Source organism: Eleutherodactylus coqui, chromosome 6 (genome assembly GCF_035609145.1).
Source record: "Eleutherodactylus coqui strain aEleCoq1 chromosome 6, aEleCoq1.hap1, whole genome shotgun sequence".
Taxonomy (NCBI): Eukaryota; Metazoa; Chordata; class Amphibia; order Anura; family Eleutherodactylidae; genus Eleutherodactylus; species Eleutherodactylus coqui.
The window spans coordinates 130599090-130622942 of NC_089842.1; the positions used below are offsets into that span (position 1 = coordinate 130599090).

The following is a 23853-nucleotide window of genomic DNA, read 5'->3' on the forward strand; positions in this document are numbered from 1 at the left end:
TTCCATGGCAATCCATTGTGCCTTTTTGTAACGCTAAAATGTATGGTATTCAGGCTGCCGTTTCCGTCATTCCCATGCCACATTCAGGTGGGTAGGAGGGGCGCCATCTATAGGCCAGCTCTACCCATCCTGCAGGATAATTTATCTTTTTTTCACAGGTGAAGGGAACTGATATATGGGATGCTGTATGACATCCACAGGTAATGTATCACATGAACCTCAGAGCTGGGAGCAGATGAGACTTGTAGTTCTACAGCACGATACAGGACAAGTCATCCTCCCTCAATTATACTGTGCCACAAGATGCCTGGAACTAGATTCTCTATTTCTCCGCATAGGAGTCAGTAAAGATACAGCGCCACCATTGGTATTGCTTGTTAGATCCAGCCATGTCTATTGCATGGGACGAGTCACAGGGAAGCTGTAGCCAACATCTACGACCATGGGCAGTGACATCGATCCATGGTGGGAATCATCGTAAACAGGGGATTCTAAGACTCGTAGCTCTGCCTCGGTATGAGCCTTTAGTCTGTTCTACACATCTAGAAACATATGATTCTGTTAAGTGGTATTGGGCACAATTATTGGTGCCGTCTGGGTGTCTGCAGATGTTTGCTTAGTACCATTCAACGTGCAGCATGGTTCAGGACAGGTATTAACGGCAGGCAGGAAATATCAGATACCTTACATCCAGGCATGAGCCGAGCTAACATCCCAATAATCTCCCTTATAACCGCCGCCACGCACAGACAGGGAATCCGAGAACTGGACTGCTCCTCTGTAAATACATGGATTGTACCAGTAATTACACGTGGAGATTTCTTCACCCCGTGTGAGGACAAGGCTGTGGTGTGTGTTATTACAGCCGCTATCCCTGTAAATCCCTGAACACTCTTGAGTTGCATCTCGTCTTCTACTCTAGTCACGTCCAAAGCTCCATGCACAATTCTGCTGGTTTCCTGCTAACTCTCAGACTGAGGGACCTCACATTTGATTGGTGCCCCCTGCTGGATCATTGTCTATCTACAGCATTCTCTACTATGGCATGGTAAAGGTAAAGTCCCCTGGTGCAGGGCACCAAGTCATGGCAGACTGTTTTTGCAAGCTGGGCACTCATTTTACCAACCTCGGAAGCATGGAAGGCTGAGTCAACCTTGATCCAGCTACCTGATCCAAGTGGGAGTTGAACCTGCAACCTTCAGGTCGTGAGCAAGAGCTTAGAACTGCGTTTCTGCTGCCTTAACACTCTGTGCCACTGTAGCATAGTGAGGAAAATATAGCGTGTACATGAGGCACACTACAGTTTAATGTAGGAAACACTGGCCTGATCTAATAAGACTGGCCTTTCGTTTGCTGGTTTTGCAACTCTGCCACCGAAAGGTGTGCCTAATACATTACGGGGCATCTCGGGCCATCCATGCTCCAAAAAAGAAATCCTTTGCTTATCGTTCATTTTATGCAGACATGAAAATCCTTGTTCAGTTGTTTCAAAGCCATTACATGTAAAAAGCAATCATTCAGTTGTTCCCATTCGCTGGCGCAGTCCCCTAAAAGACCAACGATCGAGTGAATGAATGAACACTAAAAATATTTATACAATTATCCACACATGTAAACTGACAGCATTTTAAAGCAAACGACTCTGTCATCGCTCACGTCTATGCTCGATCCAATGATTTCTCACTCCAATGTCAAGGACTCTGATGCATATTTGGGGGGTTGTCTGCTTTATCTTGTCTTTTCCCACACTCCAAGTACCTCCTGATTGTATAATTGGTCATTGGGTGTGAGAAATGGAGATAAGATTGATAGCTCCTGGGGTCAGAGTAATGGGAAAGATACAGTTCATTGTGTGTGGGGCACGGAGAATAGATGGTTAGCTCCTGGGACCAGAGAGAAAGTGGGGAAGAGTCATCCATGAGAGATACTGAGCTTTTACACCAGACACAGGAGGCATCACAATAGTCTGCTCTACCTGTGCAGAGGTATCATGACAGCTCTTATTTCTTGTTTATTATTCCGCAGACTCTCCCATAAGTCTTGATAGTTTGCTGCAGACTCCGTATCATTACAATGGAAGGAACGCCTCCGGTTTTGAGCATAACTTATTTTCTCATAAATTCTCCCTTACGGATTGTGCCAAGTCTGGTAACATTACTCTGGTGAACTGAGCAAAATTCTCAACAAGTCCAAAAAGTATTCATGGATTTACATTATGTCAATAAGCCAAAGGTTTGATGTGAAAGTCAAATTATTTCTAGTTCCCGAAATTTCAGAATTTCAAAGACTTTTTGTTACTGTATGAGAGCAGCCGTTCCATGTGCAATTTTGTTTGAGCATAGAATATTGTCTTTAAAGGGGTATTTTTTAAGTAATGACCTATCATCATCAGCGGTCAGCACAGGAAGTGGGAGCGCTGGCTTCACTCCCACTGAAATCAATGGGAGCACAGCGGTGCTATTACACGTCCTGTCTGAGACACGGAGCGGAAAGTGGACTAGAAGTGCGGTGCTCCCATTAATTTCAATGGGCGTGAAGCCGGTAGCTTTCAATTCCTCCCTTGCTGATGATGACATCCAGGTTGCTGCGCTGGACACGGGGCCAGACAATCAGCTGAAGGATGGGTATCCTGAGTGGTGGACCCCAATCCATCAACTACTGATAAGCCAGCCAGGGCATAGGTCATCAAATAAAAAAAAAGCCTAGAATAGCTCTTTATATGGTCACAAATAACGCTGTGGACCTCTACATGGCCGCCTACACAGTATAAATGCTTCACCTATCCTACAAATCCCAAGTGCTATTAATGTCTTAAGCAGTATTCAGACCAGTTTCTATTATGTCTTAAACTCCTTTTACACAGAGCAATTTTTCGATCAATTTATCATTCACTCGTTCAGCCTGTTTATACAGGCAAACAGATTGTTTGTTTGCAATTCATTCAGTTGTTCGTATTCACTGTACCAGTGATTGGGAACAAGTAAACCATCGCTGTTAAACCCTACGACATGTAAACGAGCGAACAGGGATTTTTATGCCTGTATACAATGAAGAATAAGCAAGAAGTGAACGAATTCCCGTTGGTCGTTCAATCATTGGCCGTGTTTACACTAAACAATATCATTCAAATACACACGAGTCAATGATTTTTTTGAATGATAGCACTGTGCAACACAATTTTAGTAACAGATACGCAGATAGGCGGCTTACAGTAACTTCAGTGCGCTGAATTCAAATATGATATCCGTTTTTTTCTGCCATATAAGGTTTTCCAATTATGGGGAATAATGTAATTCAAATGCCGTTATATTTTTTGGAAATCTGCCTATACAATTAATCCCGTCGGCTCGCCATTAACCTTGCTTAATAAAAAGAATGAGTGATTGCGCAACTCTTCCGAAGTCGCTGTTACACACCGTGCGCTGACTGAACACTATAAGGGTAGGTTTATGTAACATATAGGGTATGTTTCCACGTGGCGGAAACAATGCGGATCATCCACCAGTAGGTTGTATTTACTGAACTGTGTTTTTACAGGTCACTGGTTATACTAAATCAAAATCATAAAACAAAAATACATGTTTAGTATCGCTGCATCCGTAAAAGTCCGATCTATCAAAGTAATGCATTATTTACCCCGCACGGTAAACGTCATCCGAAAAAAGAATTGCAATAAAAAGTGATCAAAAAATAATATGTATTCCAAAATGGTACTAACTCAAACTACAGGACGTCCCACAAGAAAGGAACCCTCGCACAACTATCTGGACAGAAAAATGAAAACACAGAAGATGGTGGCAGAAAGTAATTTTAAAAAAAATTAAAGGTCTTTGAAAAAAAAATAAAAGTAGTACAGCAAAAAAAGACATTAGTATGGTATTGTAGTAATCGTACTGACCCATAGAATAAAGTTATCATGTCATTTTGTTGCAGTTTGTGGGCTGTAGAAACAAGACGCGCCAAAAGATTGGGGAATTTCATGGGTTTTTTCCATTTTACTCCACTTAGAACTTTTTTAAAGTTTTTCAGTACATCATATGGTACACTAAATAGCACCATTGAAAAATACAACTCGTCCCGCAGAAAACGAGCCCTCATACAGTGACGTCGATGGATAAATAAAGGAGTTATGATTTTTTTAAACTTAGCTTGGTCACTAAGGGCTTAAATAACGTGAAAATGAGACGTGCTGCTATTATGTTTTACCAGTGTAATCAGCATGTTTTAATTTTACAGAAACATTTACGGTTACGAAAATTATTTCAAAATTTGTCGCACAGTGTAATCGTTCCATGTAAAAGGGCCCTTTTTCTACAATCACAGTAAAAGCTGCATTCACAGTTCTGCTGTTTTCTCTTACTATTTAGATTGCAGTACTTTATATAGGAGGTCCTTGTAACTGATTAGTATTACAACTTGCTAGTTAGCACTAAACATATAAAACCAGTCCAGAAAGGTCTGATACTATACAAAGGGCAATGCTATTAATGGTCCCTTCAAACTTCTGGGACCCCTGTGGGTCAGTGAGTACTTACACCATAGTCAGGTTGGTGCCGTTGAAGGCATAGCCCTGCAGTTCAGTGAATCCGTTGTTGTAAAGTTTACTGAGGAGATAGATGAGAAATTAATTAAATAGAAATGCACAAAAAAACTCCAGATAAGTGAAGAAGCACGACCGCTACTCACAGGGTCAGGAATCCACTGGATAGTCCCTGGAATGCATTGGTAGGCACGAGCACCATGTTAGGGTTATCGGCAATCTCCCTGCAGAGACAAAAGGGGGGAGGAGAACTACTATGGGGGACTAGAAGTAACATGAGATATAAAGAATGATGTACTATTCAACCTGTGCTATAGGAAATGACCAGTTGCGGGTGCTCATACTTCCTTATACCAGAGGGCGCCTAGTGTAAATTCCTGGCATGTGTAAAGAAGCAGTGCAGGATGCCCCCTCACCTATGGTCATCAAGGAACAAGAGCAGGAGGGATTGGGGGCTTCCTTAAGAAGGGGGACACTATAATGCACACAACTCTATAGTAGGAGGTATTCATCTTCTTCAAGTTCCTCTCACACTAGCTCAGACCTTTATATACCATATACAGTATAAACATTGGGAGCATTGGAAAGTTCTCCTTATGCTGGGTTCACACTGGGCGGAATTGTCGCGGAATTTCTGTGTGCACACTTCCCCACAGAAATTCGACATGCGTTCTCAAGCCAACACCAAGCAGCAAAGTGGACAAGATTTGCAAAAACCTTGTCCACACGCTGTGAGCAGTCGACTGCGGACAAGCTGCATGGAAACTGATGTGCGGTACAGAATTCAAGCCTGCAACATGTCAATTGTATCGCCGTTTCCGCTGCAGGCTCTCTTCTCTCTATGGGTAGAGATTTCCACAGGCTGACAAGCCGCTTCAAACCCATGCTAAGTGGCACTGGTTTTGAAGCAGCCTTTCCGCTGTGGAAATCTCACAGAATTTCCGTGCGGTCCTGCTGTAGATATTCCATGGGATTACCATCCAGTGGGAATCCAGCCTGAGGGCGCCCACCCACTGGCGTTTTTTTACCTGCGTTTTGCGTTTTTCCTGCACAGGCATAGAGATAACATGTGTTCCTGTCCACTGGCGTTTTTTTTGCGTTGCGTTTGCGTTTTTAACATAGGAACTGTCAGTTGCATATGTGTCCTTATTTTTCTCCTAATGCACCCATGAATGTCAATGGAAATTAACGGAAAAGCCGCGAAAACGCCGCGAAAAACGCGCGGAAACGCTGCGTTTTTTTCCCGCGGAAAACGCAAACGCCAGTGGGTGGGCGCCCTTAAGCTGATGGCGGGCCCCTACAGGGCCACTGTAATTGACATGTATTTTGCAGTAATAAACTCTTTCTAGGAGACTCTAGAAGCTTTTGTAACAAATGTATCAGCTTGATCATGTGACTTACACAAAGACGCTTCCGACCAGAGAGTGTATTTGGCTTAAGTCAGGAAAAATGGAGAGGCCGGTGTTTAAAATCCCTCTGAAAAAAGGAGAGAAGATACTTAAGGCACATTCAGAAAGCCGTATTATAGGGCCTGACCGCACACAGCTTTATAACAGCCCATGAGTCTATTCCCATGACCGTCCTTTCACACGGACCATTGTTTTTTTTTTACATGGCTACTTTTATTTATTTTCATAGACAAAAGTAGGGCATGCAGTATATGGGGTCTTTGAGACAATCGGACAGCATACAGATACCATAATCATGTGTTGGCCAATTCTTTTTAGATCTGAAATCTCAGACTGAACACCGTGAAGGTCGTGTGAATAAGTCCTTAGGGTGACAGCAAAGTCACCCACATTCTAAACTCCATCCACAAGTCACCCCCAAATCACCAAGCTCTAAACTGCTGCACTGTAAACTGTTAGAGACCATGCAAGTGTAACTCCCCTTCTATCTTATGGCTATACCCTGGACAGAAAGAGGGGGTGAAAAATCATCTATTATTGTTCTGCTGTAGTAGAAAGCCTTCTTCAAGTAGAAATTCAATTTCATTTGCGCAGAGCAGGCAGCCATGACTGGTCTCCAAAGCCCCACACTCTATGCCCTTCTTCATCTCCTCCTGATCCTTAATAATTAAGATTGGGGCAGATATGAATAGAGGATTATGGGCTATTTCTGCCAGTTGTTAATGAACATGGCATGAGGAGGATGAGAGTGAAATAGTAAAGGATCTATCATTAAAGGGGTTGTACCTGAATTTCTAGTTATCCCCTATCCACAGGATAGGGCATAACTTGCTGATTGGTGGCAGCCTTACCACTGAGAACCTCGCCGATCTTTAGAACGGGGGTCCCGTGTCCCCCATCTTTCCTCACTGCAGGGTTACCTTTCCCCCTCCAGTGAGGAGGAGACTGAATGAAGCACTGGTAGTGCAAGCGCACAAGCGCTCCATTCTCTTTCAATGGACTTGCCGAGATATCTGGGTTGCACCTGCTCGGGGATTTCCATCAGCCTTTTGAAATTAATGGAGCGTTGACCGTACATGTGTGACCAGCGCTCCATTCAGAGTGACGTCACTGCAGGCAAGAAGCGACCCACGCATGTGATAGCAGAGTGGGAACCAGGATAATTTGAAATTCTGGTACAATCCCTTGTCAATTGAACTTTGAAATAACTTATGTTAATAGGATAGGCAATAGGATGATTATGTTAATATGATAGGCCATAGGATGATGCAAATCACTTTGACTAAAATTTCGTTTTTGTGCAGAAGAAACCCTCTATAGTGCTAACTACTATAGGTGTTTCTTCCTTCTAATTTGCTGTCCACTGCCTGTTGTCATATGTATATAGTATCAGAGATAGCAAGATTGACTAACAGAAATGGGTGAGGGGATTGACTTTTCTGCCTGTAGAAGTCTATGGAGAAGAGAGGAAAGCTACTGCGAAGGGAGAGAGAAGCAAAGAGAACACATATGCTGCTGCAGCTAATAGTAAGTGACTTACTGTTCCACAGCTAGTGGAATTACATCTACACTGCTTAGTACTGCTGTACGCTGTCCTCAATGCTGCTGTTATTTCTGTGTGTGTGCTACAGATAGTTAGGGAGCAGAATTTGATGTTTTCTCCATATGCAGTATATAGTAGATAGTTGGTCTCCAACCAACAAAAAAACACTGAAAATTAGAGATACAACCTGCAGAGGAGAAAACTGTTGAAAATTCCATATACAAGACATATAATGGCCAAATATAGTATTATTCATCAGATACGCATGACAACTTATTCTGAAAAGTCATCTGAAAGTACATGTATGCTTTAAGGTGTCAGTGATGGACACTGAGAAATAGCTTCTGGATAAGGCACCCCATATCTCATGCAGCACTCAACCTCTGCTGTTCGTACTCACAGATAATTCAGCATCGGCAGGTCTCGGAACGCCCCAGCTTCAATACAGTTCAGATTCATAAGACTCCGGATTTCTCTACAACCAAAACAAAAAGGTAAAGCGACTTTCATCAGATCAAGAAATGGCTTATCTCAAAGATACAGGGTGCCAATAGTGTCAGAGGTTAACATTCTCCAGTAATTTTATTGGCCACAATATACAAAATAATACAGGACTATTTACAGCCAACCCTTCCCCCCTACCCAACCCAACATGTTCTACCAAGGAACCAGCGTCTTCAGGAGTGCTGAGGCTATGATAATGATTGGCTGAGCCCTGTGTCAATTCCAACAAAGCAGAAAGCTCACCAAATTGGCTACTCAACCCCACAATCCTCTAATGACATCATCCAAGTTTATTTGTGCCTGTGTAACTTGATATCAGTCGTTACAGTCTTGGTACCCAGAAGACACTGATTCCTTGGCAAAACCTGTTGTGGGGATTGTAATCGGTTCCGTGCTTCAATGTATCAGATGAGCTGTCCCTGGAAATATCCCAGCGCATAGCATGTTTTGCAGGCATGCAATGCAATTACTGTAATTAAATAATCATGGCCAGTAAGATAAACTGGTATTGGATTTAGGAGTTGTAATTTTCACAGCATGCTAGCCTGTTGAGAGCAGAATTTCCTAGGACAAGTCTGTAATTTTAATCAGTTTTCGTAAGGTTCATAGTATTAACAAATCTTGTATACAGGATTACTATAAAAGAAAACCACTTTCATCGTCCTATAAAAAGTGAAGTATTATTGATATAACCAAAATACTTACATGTTTTTTTAGTATACGTCTTTAAGTTTGAATGACCCCGTCTCAAGTGCTCTATGCGTGAGCCTCTTCACGAACACAATCCATTTGTTCCTCTGCTACAAGTGTCTCCCAGAACTTTTCCCTTTGCACAAGCAAGCAGTGTTCTGAAAGTTCTTGCTCCATGGCCGATTACATGATGCTAATGTTCCAAACAGCTGTAGCCGCAAAATCTCTCATCCCAATTCCATGCCACTACACATATTGCATGTCTAGGTGTTTAACGGTTTTGGTTCTATATAACGTGAAAGTGTCTATTTCTTTTATAATAACTCTTTTTTAAGGTGGGGTCATAGTTTGGGATTTTGTTACTTTTGCCAAATTGTAAACCCTCATCACCTTACAGGCTCAAGTTCTTTTGTTGTTCTCAATACAGAGATATAACATACCTGCAGCCCCAATCTGCACTAAATCCCTCACTGCCTGCTTATCATCCCAATTTATCTTAAAGTTTTCTGTGTTGGAATTTCCGCTTCTGCTTGCACCTCAACATTCCATAGAGTGCAGACTATACTAGAGATGAGTGACAAGACCAAGGCATGAGGTGCAGAGCGTCTCACATACTGGTTAACGGGATATCAGTCACGAAAAAATTCCATAGCTAGTTTTCCCCGGGAAGGGTTAAGCAGGATGCTGAGCGATTATGTTATAACCCAGTCCATATGAGCTCTGATCACAAAACATTATCAGTAATAATCCCTGTTAGCATGATGTCAGTGGGCGTAGCACAGCACAGATTTGGCTGACCCTCCACACATTCTGAAAGTGATAGCAGGTTCGGCGCTGGCTGAAAGTCTAACCAGTGTGTAGAAATATGCGTCAGCAGCCTCCAAACATGGGACGCTCACATTAGTGTTAGTACCACGAGAGCTCATCCAGAACCAAAGTTGCAGAGCTGAACGCTCCTCCAGCAAAGGTGTAGGAACAGATGCTTGTCTACTGAGACTTGCAAAGCTTAAAGACTATGGACACTTTTGATATTAAAAAAATATTTTTACATATGTTAGTGATTACCTTGTGTTTAAAAAACATTGCTCTAAGTTTTCATTTTCAGACTTATAGATATGCTGTTGACAAGCTGCTCCTAGTCTCAGACTCTTCTTGTGTAGGCATGTCCCTCCCAGTAATACATGCTGGATAAAAGGGTTATGGGTGCAGGATGCTGCTGCCTTTACTAGCTCTCATATATCAGTACAGTTACATCCCTGTACTGGTTTCTCTCTCCACAGCCCCTTAGGGACCTCCTCTCCCATGTCCTGTTGGACATTGATGCTGAGTAGTCGGTAACTCTTGTGTATCTTCCCCCCAGTCTACTTTGCATGCTGACCTATGTATACTGATACACAGCCTATAATATTACCTTGAACTAAACGCCAAAGCCTAGCTGCTATGATGCCTCCCATACACAGTACACAACGAAGAGATCCTGCTCCTCCATATCTCTCTGCAGCAGATTCTCAGAAGCTTCCAGTATGGAGGACATTATACAGAAGTACTGAGCAGTGTTGCTGTGAGTTTATCTCTGGGATGAATTAGTAGAATACTTACTAGAAGCAGTGTCTTTAGTGTATCTGTCTCTGCAGCTGCTCCCTTTTCTTTTCCCTGCCCTGTCCATATATGCCTATGGACAGCAGCAATAACCTGATCTGTCAGTGAGCTGATAATCAGTTTTCATATCTGCTTCTTTGAAGACAGATTTTACTACTGAATTTGAAGAGCACGATCCGTGAAGGGGAGGAGTCAAAGTTTCTTACCTTTGCTTGTAATATTGATATATGGGAAAAAATTTAAACCATGATTAAGGTGCTTCTACAAGGAAGGGTTTTATCGTTCAAAAAAAAAATCGCTGGATCGTTCTAATTTGAACAAATTGTTTAGTGTAAACACTGCCAGCGAATGAACAATGACTACAGAGCCAAACACACACTCAATGAGAACACCCACCACCGAGACTATAGAGCCAGACCAGCCCCCCCCCCCCCCCCTCTCACCCTTCCCCAACTGGGACTGCAGAGCAGAATACTCCACTCCTTAAACTGCAGCATGTAAGGGGCAGCAAACAGACGGAATATACATTACAGTATTGACCATGAGATCTTGTCTTGGAGAATATCACTAAATGCCAGAATACAGAAGTCCTGGAGTTGTCTCATTCTGTAGGGCTGATTGAATTGCACCATTTCTTATTTTCACTGACCAAACTATAAAGAGTTAAATGCCGCACACAATGGGTATCACTGATGGAGCAAACTAAAATATAACATTTAATCGTCTAAAAACAACAAATAATACAAAATATACAGGGTGTCCCAGTTAATGTTGTGATAGGGCAAATACTGTACATCACTGCATTGCTGATGCAGCTGAACTGTCAAATTCAAGTAGTTTTAGCAGTATTTTCTCTGTTGGATGATGTGCTTGTTTCCTGCCCTGCCTGGAATCCAATCACGTTCCCCTACTGCCTACTTAAACCAGCACCCCCTAGGAAAGGTGACGGTTATAGTTTTAGGGCATGTCTGGTTCTTGCTGCTAGTTTGTGCTTTTCATTGTCCTCTGTTATCTAACGGCTCACTTTTTTTTTCCAACCCGACCATCGGTCGGTGACTACTCCACTGATACATCTTGGCGGGATCACCCTTTTCGAGTGCTTTACTGTCTGGTGCAGTGGCTGGTGCCATGACAAGCAGTAAATAATGCCACGCATGAATGCAGAGTTTAGGCTCATGCCCACGGCCGTGACAGGCTCCGCCAGCAGAATATTGCAGCAGAGTCCATTACGGCGCCCCCCAGAAGACCCCATACTCACCTCCCAGATACGCTGTGTGCGTCCCGCGTGACGCACCAACGCGCATGCGCAATACAGCGTGTGATGCGGTGGGCAGGGTACTGACAGCGGAAGTATAGCGTGACGGCTGTCTTCCATTGACTACAATGGAAGCTGGCTGTGCGTGTTCCCGCGGCAAATAGAACATGCCGCGGGTTATTTCACGCTGCGGAATTCCGCAATAGAATTCCGCAGCGTGAACATTTAGCTATTAGGTTCAATAGAACCTAATAGCTGCAATGCAACGCCGCGGATTTCTGCCCCAGGCATTAGCCCACGATCTTCTAATAACGTATGGAAAATGCAGACAAATACTAAATGGGCACAACAAATGTTTGCAGAAAAGTAACAATTTTACAAGAATGTCAGAGATGTTTATCAACTAACTGATTAGTCAATCTAACAGGGCAAGTTGTTTTGTAGCATGCTGGGCATCTTCGAAGACGGCAACAGCAATGATCTACTGTAGCTAGGAAGTTACAGAAGCTGCAGTTTTGACTATCTTTGAGCAAAATCCCATGTCCAGTGTTCAGGCAGCAGCATGATACACCGGTGTTCCAAAATCCAAATTGCAGCAAATTCGAAAGAGAAGCAGTTGTTACCTTTATCAACTTCACAGCAGCAATGTTATCCTGTTGCATTATTTACTATGATTCGCTGTTATGAAATGCAGAACAGGATCCGGATTTTACAGTCTTCATCATTATAGACTGATAAGTCCAAATTCAACTGAGATGGGGTATTTAACATGCATAATCAATATTTGGGGGGGGGGGGGGCGGGCGGGTGCTGTCAGCTGTGAGGCATATAGGCAAAGCAGTGTCCGACAATTTGTGGCAGGGATGGAGGGTTAGGGTGAGGGCTACATGTAACAGTTAGCCTTATATTATATCTATAACACTAACTGTTACACTTTGCCCTCATCCTAACCCTCCATCCCTCTCACAAATTAGTGCAGCTGCCAGGACCTGCAGCCCATCGAGCTCTGCAGCCAATCAGGTATAGGGGGCGTCACCCCCCCCCCCCCCCCCCTTCCTGTCAATCTTGACTCTACCAGTTCTTCCTGGTGGCGTCAAGATACATTAATACCGTTCAACTATTTGATTTTCTTGTAAAATTGTGATGTTCACTGCAGTGCATCGTGATTTACAGGTGCGAGCTTTGTCCGTGTGAATGCACCCTAAACCTATTTCTCCTCACTTTAGTAACTTTATGTGCTTTACATAATTCCAGGTAACCTCACATTAGGAACATTGGGGTTACCTTGTTTTAACTCCATGCATTTAACATGGGTATTTTTACATTTAATGGTATTTGTAAACGTTTTTGATGTGCATGTTAATTGCACATCAAAACCGCTGCTGAAAACTGCACAGATAAGGCACATATTCTCATATCGTACAGAATTCAGAAGAATCCGCACTTGCTGCCTGCCTTCCTGCCAGCTCCTCTATGCTGGAAGCTAAGAAGTGTCAGAATTTCCTCGCCCCACAATTCACCAGGATCGGGCTTACAAACAGACGCCATCTGCCGCAGGTTTGTTTTCATTTCCCCCTCTTACACAAAGTTTGCACAGACTGGGAGCTTAGAATAACACAACTGGCAATTACCTGCGGTGTCTGCTCGCATCTGGGGGAGGGAACAGAAACTGGGGCTGTAGAACTGCAAGTCCCAGGACATCTACAGTCTTCGTTGTTTATGGCCGAATGCCCGCGAACAGATTATCGCTGCGGAATTCACAGCCAGACACCCAGTGCGAATTCCGTATCAATGTCTGTCCATAGACATGCTATGATAAAAGATTCTCCCCTGCCGACAAGCGGAAATCAGCTGCGATTTTCCGCTCGCTATCTTGGCACGTATTATGTGCGCACACATGCCAAGATAACGTATGGCGATTGGTGGCACACAACAAGTACGCATTGTCATTGTGTAGCTCTCACGCACAGCACACCAGAATCGCAGTTGTGTGCATCAATGTATGTGAGTGTGGCTCTGTCCATTGTCAGTCAGCAGATGACTTGCATGCCCCATCACACACTTTCTGCAAGTCCAGCTGCTGTGGTCTTCCGACCAGCTCTTGCAATCACCAGATGAAGGTTAGATTAATTGAGAAGCAGCAGATGAGGATGTTGCTCAGTGGATGGAGATGTCGCAGGTGCTCCTCGCCCGCAGCGTCGCAACATCTCTCTAACCTGTATCATTAAGACCTTGTCTGTCAGGCATAAAGAGCCTCATCTGCCCCAACCACTCAACCACAGTCATCAAGAGACCCTGTTCCCATCTACGACAGACGCAGCACACACACAGACTCATCTTCACCAGCTAATACAGTCTGTACTAACAAAAATAAGGGTGGACATTTTGGAGCATTCTAATAATACAATATATAATGTATCATCTCATTACACATAACCACCCAGACCCCCGTCCCTATAACTCCACATGAATGTGATGGTGCCGGAATAGTCACAACATGGATGTGAAATCCGGAGAGGATGATACTCACATTTCAGTGATCTTTCCAAGTCCCTGAAAGGCTCCAGATTCCACTTTCCTCAGTTCAGTGTCCAACGTTATAACACTACAGAGAGCAGAAGTCACTGCATTATGTACTATACGATATATACTGTGCTCTAATAATGTATAGACGTGTGCAGGCCACATATGACGTGACTATATGTCTATATAGTGATTAGGGGTACAAGCTGACTCCAAAGGTATAAATTGATTACAGGGGTACATTGCTGGTCCTGAACCAGGGTTGCGAACCTGAATTTTTCTTTTTTCCTGGACGAATTATCCAAAATTCTTGGAGAGCCAACATTATTTATGAACACATTGGAAAGCCATAATGAACGATAAAGACTGTATGTGATACATATATGTCAGAGTCTGGTGTGACCTCATTACCGCCATTTACTGTGAGCTGTAAAATGATGATAATTACAGTCATAATAACCCACTCAAGTACCAACAGCCTAAAAATTATCACCAAAGTATCTTTTTGTTTTTATTTTCACGGTTACTGGTGAAAAAAGTGCCCTAGTTTTACAGACTGTCCAGGAATTTCTAGATGGTTGGCAACCCTGTTCTGAGCTGATCATATGCCGTTAAGAATACATAACTATTACATCTAGTGATTTGCAGAGACATCACATCTTCTCTGATTGAAAACACTCTCTTTCATTTTCTTCTCCATCCAGCCCAGACCAGTTGAAGATTGCAGAATTTGCTGCCCAGACATCTCCGCACTTTAATACTGCCATCCTGCTACTACTACAGTACCAATATTGTGCCTGCTGTTGCCCCATTTGTGCCCATTAATGTATCTACAGTGCAGCCCAATCCTGCATATACTATTCTTCAGATATAATAGTACCTGAGAAAGTGGATGAGGATGAAAGCAGGGTTATGACTAAAAAATGATGGGCTCCGGACCAAACCGCTAAATGTAGACACCTAACTTCAAAAGCAAACCTCCAAATTCATTCACAGCTTAAACCAGATACCCAAGCAAATGTAGACACCAGACAAAAAAACTAAATAAAACCACTATAGTTTGGATGCAGATTACATAAATGCAACTAGCAGCTATGCCTCTCTCTCCTGCTCTTTTCACAAAAAATGACAGGCAGACGCCAGGTTACATGAGGGGATGTACTTCAAACAAATTTCTCTCCTTGCACTCCCCTGCCCCTCTCCAATCACTCTAAGCAGCAGTCGTTCAGTAGTGAACGGCCATTGTGTTAAGTGAATGGAGAGCGGTGGGGGAGTGCGAGGAGAGAAATCTCCTCCAACCTCCCTGGCCCCTTGCTGGCCGCTCTGTCAGAGACCCAGCAATACTCGCTTCTGGGCAGCAGCACGGGAGTGAGTATGTGCGGGGGCGAGTGTTGGGCATCATTTGCCCAACATTTGTCCCGTGTAGATGGGTCTTAAAAGATGCAAGCAATGACAATTGAGTGAATTATTGCAGATGGTTTGCTTGCTGCACGTTTAGGCCTCATTCACATAAATGTTTTTGCGCAGCTAAGTTAGCCGTGCAATAAAATTGCAACCATCAGAATCAATGGTTTTCAATGCATTCGTTCAGACGAACGATTTTTAACTGCGCAAAAACATCAGACTGAAAAAAATAGCACATTGCAGACCAAAATCAGCGAACGAAATTTCCTGCTGCCGAAAAATATAGGTCTATAAGACTCTCATCGTTAGCTGGCTGCAGACCTCCCTGCATACTTACATCCTGCTGATGTTAGGGACATTCGTGAAAGCTCCTCTGGGAATCGCCAGGATCCGCGTCTCCACCAGACGCCTGCAAAAATGGCATAAATAATTATTACAGATCATTCAATGAAGACATCTGTATTACACTGATCCCCCACAATCACTCTCATAATGATCAGGTCAGGGGCGTCCATCATGATTCCACACAGGTACTGTCACTATCCCTGTATTCTATGGACACGGGTGCTTGGCGCCTATCAGTACAGGTACCAAAGCTTTGTTTTATAATGAGCTGTGTACTTGTGTGTCCATCACATGACCAGGGCAGATTACTGTTACCTAGATGTTAACAGTGAAGCTCCCTATTAAAAGAGAGCAAACAGAGATCTTGAGACCCATGAAGAAAAGATCAAGAAAGTATATTGGAGAATTGTTATAACTTTTCTTGCTACAGAGAATTAATAACATTTATATGATGACTTTGGGTGGAATTTGTCTTTAGTTTTGATTCCCTTGTTATAATAATCACATTGTTATGATCGTACGATCAGTGAATATGCAATTGTTTCCTGGAAAAATCTAACATGAAGAAGGATCGGTGGGACGGGCTCAGCCACGAGTGCAGGGAGATGGTGCCAGGGGCCGCAGAACGGCTGCAGAACAAGATCATCACCTAATTGAGGCAATTATACAAACCCTGAGAGTTTTAGTTTCAGGAAAAGAAAGTTGAAGATTAGAGTAAACACAACCCAGGAAATTCCATCTGCATGAACGCACACGTCCCGTTCTGATCACGCAAATATGGGAAAGATGTGGGGAGCTGATGGATGGAGCACAGAGCGAGGCACCTGTCCTGTTACTGGCAGCAGGAATTGACATAAAGCAATGCAAATTCCAGTAATATACATGATTGGGAATGTATCGCTGCACGGGTCTATCACACATGAGAAGCTTTGATACACAGTATCTAAGTACAGTACAACAGTAGCACAACATATAATATATAATACATTTATGCAAACAAGCATAATATGCATAATATTTGTAAAAGGTCCAAATGTACATACACAGTGACATGGCTCAAACGCCTGATAAAAATAAAATCACACTTAATCACATAATCATAAAACAACACATCATAATACCACATCGATCCTATATATCACATAAACACATTTTTATACATTACAACGTTACAATTACTAATCTACCTCCACTAATAGAGTAGCACACAATATCACACGCTATTCACCCCAAAACAATCCCATTCAGCAGTGACCAAATGCTGCTACCTTTTATAATCCCAATCCCACACCAAACACAAAGGATACAAAACATAAAATGCCAATAATGAGATAATCCCAACTTTTTAAGAAAATAAAACCAAATATTAAACATAACAATAGCCACAGCGTTCCGTTCCACATCCACATACATCACTTTTTTAAACTCCTTTACCCTTTCCAATACAATTTTGGATCAGGGTTTCCTAAAAAGCTTTTTCTTTCTCGACAGTGGAATGCCTGGCAATAGACGGTAAGAATACCCTGTTGGATGTTTTCTGACATTGGAGCTGAACAAGCTAAAATCAGAATGTAGGAAGACAGTGGATTGAAAAGGGTTAATGACCAAGGCAGATTTTGGAAATCTACAATGCCTGACTTGATCAGAAAATAACAGGTTTTACATATCCAGGTAATTGTGACACTGCTTTTTGTCACAGACTCACCTCATATATGTGCTAAAAGCAGCCCCATACAATCTGCTCAGTTTTAAAAAAAAATGAAAAATTGATAATTTTTTTGACAGTAGTCTTTTTTTCTATTGCGTGATTTATAAGACACATACATTCTGGACAACTATGTTCTCAGTTATATACTTCTGTATGTTCACTTTATTTTTGGAAACACTTTAAGAAAACTTTTAAATGTTCCAGCAATTTAGGGGTCTTTAATTTAACATTACTTTTTCACATTTTGAAATAGCCATTGTTTTCCTGCACCAAGCCAAGTTTGCAGAGACTCTTCGTTGTCAGAATAACCGAAACCCCCAGAAATTATGTCATTTTGAAAATTACAACCCTTAGGGCTATTTCAGACGACCGTATATCGGCTCAGTTTTCACGCCTTGTCTGCAGGGGGAGGAGGATGGAAGAGCCAGGAGAGGGGACTGAGCTCCCGCCCCCTCTCCACTATTTGCAATAGGAGGGGGTGAGACGGGGGTGGAGCTAAGTACCAGCGCTTAGCTCCGCCCGCCCCTCCCCTCTCATTGCAAATAGTGGCAAGGGGCGGGGAAGGGACGGGAGCTCAGTTACTGCTCCTGGCTCTTCCATTCTCCCCCCCTCCTGCAGACAAGGACGTGAAAACCGAGCCGATATATGGTTGTCTAAATAAGCCCTTAATGTATTCATCTGGGGATGTAGTGAATAGTTTGACCCAACGTTTTTACAGGAATTCATTCAAAGCTGGTAAAATAAATTTAAATTTCTGTTTTCTTCAAAAATTGCTATTTTAAAGACAGGTTTTTTTTTACATTTGTACAACACAAATAAAAAATGAAAAAACACACCCCAATATATATGATCTAGTTTCACTTGTGTTCAGAAAAATTTGCATTTGGGCTCCTTCACATGAACGTATGCGCAAATGCACATGACTCAGCACAACGTATTGCGGCTGTTTCGCCACATTTTACCGTACTTTTTGTGCTCACAGGGCATGTTTTTTTTTACACACAGGGCACAACTATGTCCCGATTTAAATGGCTATTTAGCCTTATGAGTTCCAAATGTGTTCTATTTCCCGCTGAATTGCAAATGGTATATGCATCCCATGCTGTGTGCGCATTTGTGTACCACGATAGACTTCTATGGGGACCTTTGGTGCCTAAATGTGTACAAAAGTAGAACATGCTGCGTTTCTTTCTGTGTGCACAGAAAAAGAAAATGTGAACGTACCATTGAAATCAATTGGTTCCATGCTCTGCATAATGAGCGCGCAAATTTTGCACACATAAAAACACGCACAAATTCACTTGTATGAAGGAGCCCTTATGCACATAATCTTATGTCTGGACACATAACATAGACAAAGCCAACATTGATCACTTGTAGAGGCATTTAGCTGCTAGAACGACAGAAAATCCCCACAAATTATCCCATTTGAAAAACTAGAGCCCTTAACATATTTATCTGGTGGTGTAGTTAGTCGTTTAACCCGGGTGTAGAAAATTAAAATTAGCATTTTTTCACAAATGTCACTTTCATGATGTTTTTTGTGTACAAAGCAAAGGATACTGAGTAAACCCCAAATTTTATCTAGAATAGGCTGGTTTAGACCCAACGATTCTCGCTCAAAAATCGCTCAAAGCCGTCTTTTGAGCGAGAATCGTTGAGTCTAACTGCACTGACAACAGACTCCTTTCTCAAGCAAAAATCTGGGGGTGGTTGCTGTCTTACTCATTTAGGGGGCATTCAGACGACCGTATATCGGCCGGGTATCTCTCTCTGCAGGGGGAGGAGGCTGGAAGATCCGGGAGCAGTGCTCTGAGCTCCCTCCCCCTCTCTGCCTCCTCTCCACCCTCTCTCTTCCCCTCTGCACTATTTGCAATGAGAGGAGGTGGGATGGGGCTAAGTTTCAGGAATTAGCTCCACCCCCATCCTGCCTTTCCTCATTGAAAATAGTGCAGGGGGGTGGAGAAGAGGCAGAGAGGGGGTGGGAGCTCAGAGCACTGCTCCTGGCTCTTCCAGCCTCCTCCCACTGCAGAGAGAGACGCCGTATATCAGCCGGCGTGAATACCCGGCTGATATACGGTCGTCTGAATGCGCCCCAAGGGGGATCTCCTCCTTCCCAAGTAAGTTCTAATACACTTCTGGTCTTGACCCCATTGGAGCACGCATGCTTTGTTCTAATTTTCTTTGTACCCCCACCTGTTGGGGAGGGGGGGGGGTCTTTTTCTTATGCATGTGCTGCTCTCCACCACTGTGGATTCCATGAGAGGTCAAGAAGAACTCATTAAGGAATTTTCCCCTAGGATCTTCTTTGTCATAAATCTAAGACGCTGTCCATCCCTCCCAATGAATATATTGAGAGAGTGAATGAATTTAAAAAAATCACCACAGTAGTCCTTTAAATATGGAGCATAAAAAAACATCATTTTTGGTTATATTCACTGATAGATATACTACTTACTTATTTTCTGGACTACCAGGGCATGATAATAAAAATTATACATTTTATGGCATTGCATCTTTTCTCTGCACATTTGTCATCAACTGTCACAAATGCTATTACAGACATAGCCATTGTCCTATGGTATGTTCCTTTAAGCTAGTTCAATGATATAAATCACAAGAATGTCCTTAACACTTTATTTGCAGAATTGGTTACATTTTATGTAATTTACAATTAAAGTCAATAAAAAAACAGGTTTGAAAAGAAAGATGATTTCATGACACTATGTGAATAAAAAGGGATTCATTAGAGCAGTGGTTCCCAAACTTATTCAGCCATAGAGCCCTTTTTGAAGCAAAAGTTTTTAGTGGAGATCCAAGGTGTGGTCAGGGGAGGGGTTAGGGGCGTGGCTTATCGCAGCATGATTTTAACCTCCATCTTTATAAAAAGGACTGGGCCGTTTAAAAAATAATACAGGGAGGAATGCTGGAGTGCTGGAGGGCTGGATGGGCTATTTATACTGTATACATTATATTTAAAATTAACTTTAAATCCCGCACCATGTTTCAATATCTGCACAGGTTTTGTGCAGATTTTTTCCACAGCGTTTGGATGAGATATTGAAAATCGCATCCACTTTGTTGCTACAGCTACTATTAATTCCACAGCAAATCCACCCCGTGTAGCAGTAATGACGCCCTATACTGGTGGCTCCCTTAGTAATAGTGTCCCCTATATTGGCCCCAGTAGTAATAGATGACCCCTATATTGGCCCCAGTAGTAATAGGTGACCCCAGTGGTAATAGTCTCTCCCACAGTGGGCTCAGTAGTAATTGTGTCCCCTATATTGGCCCCAGTATTAATAGCGTCCCGTATATTGGCCACAGTAGTAATAGCGCCCCGTATCGCAGACCCAGTAGTAACAGCGATCCCTATTGTAGCCCCAGTAGTAATAGCGACCCCTATTGTGGCCTCAATAGTAAAAGGTGACCTCTATTGCGGCCCCAGTAATAAAAGATGACCCCTATTGTGGCCCCAGTAATAAAACGTGACCGCTATTGCAGCCCCAGTAGTAATAGTGACCCCTATTGTGGCCCTAGTAGTAATATTAACCCCACAGTAGCCCCAGTAGTATTAACACCCTCTGTAGCAGTATTAACTCAACAGTAGCCCCATTAATAATATTAACTCCTCAGTAATATTAACCCTACAGTAATATTAACCTCCTCAGTGAAATTAACCATACAGTACCCACAGTAGTATTATTAACCCCAGAGTAGCCACAGTAATAATATTAACCCCCTTAGTAATATTAACCCTTCAGTAATATTAACCCCAGAGTAACTACAGTAATAATATTAACCCCCTCAGTAATATTAACCTCACAGTAGCCACAGTAATAATATTAACTCCCTCAGTAATATCAATCCCACAGTAGCCCCAGTAGTAATAGCCCCCCAACCCATATACTTACCTCCTCCTTGAAGTCAGTGTCGCTCCTCCTCTTTTTGGCACTGATCCCTAGTTAACACTGATGTCAGTGTGTGCATCCGCTACGTTTCCTCCCTTGTCCTCTTATGCGGAACCAAGGAGGAGAGGTTTCAAGGGAAGAGGATTCTGGGTGCACACTGACGTCAGAGTGTGCACCAGGATCAGCGTTGCTGCATGATTACCGTCGGGGAGCAGCGGCACCCTAGCCGGTAAGCACTACAGTAGCGAGCAGCCAGTTTGGGAACCGCTGCATTAGAGAAATCTCTGGCTCTGTTTAAAAAGTAGACACCCCCGTTACAGTAAATAAAATAGAGAGAAGGAAAATCAAATAAACAAAAGATACAAAAAATTGTTTGTCAACCCCCCCCCCCCCCCCCCACACACACACGCTTGAACATTGTGTAATAACGTATTATTTTTGTAATATGGAAAAGTGTGGAACATTTCAAAGAATGGATGAATACAGAGGCCAGGCTTTCAGGGACACTTGGAGTAATTGTATACCCCAAATTTAATGCTGTCTCCTAGTGGCCAAATAAAAGAGACACTCTTCCCGAAGACTTAGTTGAGCAACCTTTGGCAACAACCAGCCTCTGAACATTTTTTGTAGCCCTCCGTGAGCGTCTTGCACCTATCTGCCGGTAGTATCTTCCACTGCAGTTCTTTCAAGCTCTTGACTGTTTGCAGGGTCCCTTTTTCTAATTGCAGATTCTAGCTTTCTCCAAAGATTCTATTGGATTGAGATCAGTAGTCATTGCTGGCCAGTTTTTCCCTCTTAAACATTCTTGTGCACTTTTGGATGTGTGCCTTGGGTCATTATCCTGTTGTAGGACCTGTTTTGTCCAACTCAGACCCAGTTTATTTTTACACTTGTGAGCACAGTTTTTTCTTAACTATTCTGATAATCCTCTGCTTTGATTTTATTGTTCCTGTAACATGTTCAAGGCCTCCATTTCCAGAAGCAGCAGTTTTCATTGGTGACCTCTCCTCACTTTATGCTCCGCAGGTTGTTTCTGAAGTCTCTTGCCCCCTTCAGCATGCTAGTCACCTCCTTGTAATCATGTAGGTTTCTCCTGTCTTTGAACCATATGTGGTCAGGCACTCATGATGTCTTGGAGTTGCCAAGGACTCTACCTTGCTGTCTACCTTCTCAAGATTTTCCATCTTGCTGGTCTTCAGAGGAACTCACATGGATGGTCTCTTTTCTCTCATCTCCATGCTTGTTGCCTCAGTGTCATGACTGGGCAAACACCTCTCTAGCTTAGCTCCATGGCCCACGTGGCTTACAGACATATCAAGCTTTCCAGCTTCTGCATATACTTCATGCCTCCCTTAGGTGGTCCCCATAGGGGGATCAGTTATGACTGGCTTGGAGATAGAGTCGGCAGCAGAGGGTACTTTTCTGTACCCTTTGTTTGCTCTCCTGGTCCCAGAAGCCTGATATGGGCTGCTCTAATATACACATCTTCTCTGCTCGGTGTTCACAGCACAAATGACTAACATACAGCGACTCAGTAGACTGTCACACATGATAAGATAAAATACAGTAACTCATGATGGGGATGTAGATTTGTGTGCTCTGTAGTTCGTGTATTTGTGTTGGGGTTTCAGATTCGCCAACATCATCCTTGCTATGTCCAACGTTCGCTTGCTACCTTGGGCAGATGAAAGGACAGGCCAATGAAATAGAATGTGCATAATGATGCTCAGCAGAGAGTGTCAACGCACAGGAGTGGCTGCAGGCAGGATGTAGGGGGCGCAGCATGCGTCTTCCCCTTAACAATGCTGTCTTATTCAAAGCCGCACAATACTCCGTCAACCATGCAGCCAAACAGTTGAGATGAGATGCTAATTCAGAGATGTTTTACCAGCTCCCAATAATCCCAACCAGAGGAATCTCCACTATGCAAATAAACAATTACCGAACATTGGAGGGACGATGCAAGAAGGGCGCTGCGCCAGGAGAATGACACGGGATGGCCTTGGCTACTGAGAGATAAATTATCATTTGAACAGTGAAACTTCAGCAGTTCGGGGAGATTATGTAAAATCTCTCCCAGAGCAAGAGGTTTCATGGTATCTGTATGCATTGTATGTTTTATCTGTGTTCTTGCGGTTCCCTCCTACACTTGAAATATTTACTAATAGGCAATAGTCTTCCAGTGTCTGATAGGGAGAATAGATTGTGAGTTCTTGTGCTGAGGGATTATGGGAGTAATATATTGTGCATGAGACTGCAAGATTAGATTGCGAGTTCCTGGGGTCAGGAATGGTAGGAGAGATACACTGTGTGAGATAAGGAGAATAGACCATTGGCCCTTTTACAGAGACTGACAGTCGTTTAAACAACTGCATGAGCGCTGATGTCACCGCTAAGGTCGTCAGCACTCGTGCAGAGCATT

General features: G+C 43.0%; 1 protein-coding gene across 1 annotated transcript in view; it reads right to left on the reverse strand.

The window, feature by feature from the left end:
- TSHR (thyroid stimulating hormone receptor) overlaps positions 1–23853 on the reverse strand; it is a 41292-nt gene that overhangs the window by 12351 nt on the left and 5088 nt on the right. Inside the window, 6 exon segments of the mRNA XM_066607606.1 lie at positions 4536–4604; positions 4687–4764; positions 5942–6016; positions 7893–7967; positions 14071–14145; positions 15805–15876. Of these exon segments, the coding sequence (XP_066463703.1) occupies positions 4536–4604; positions 4687–4764; positions 5942–6016; positions 7893–7967; positions 14071–14145; positions 15805–15876 (444 nt within the window).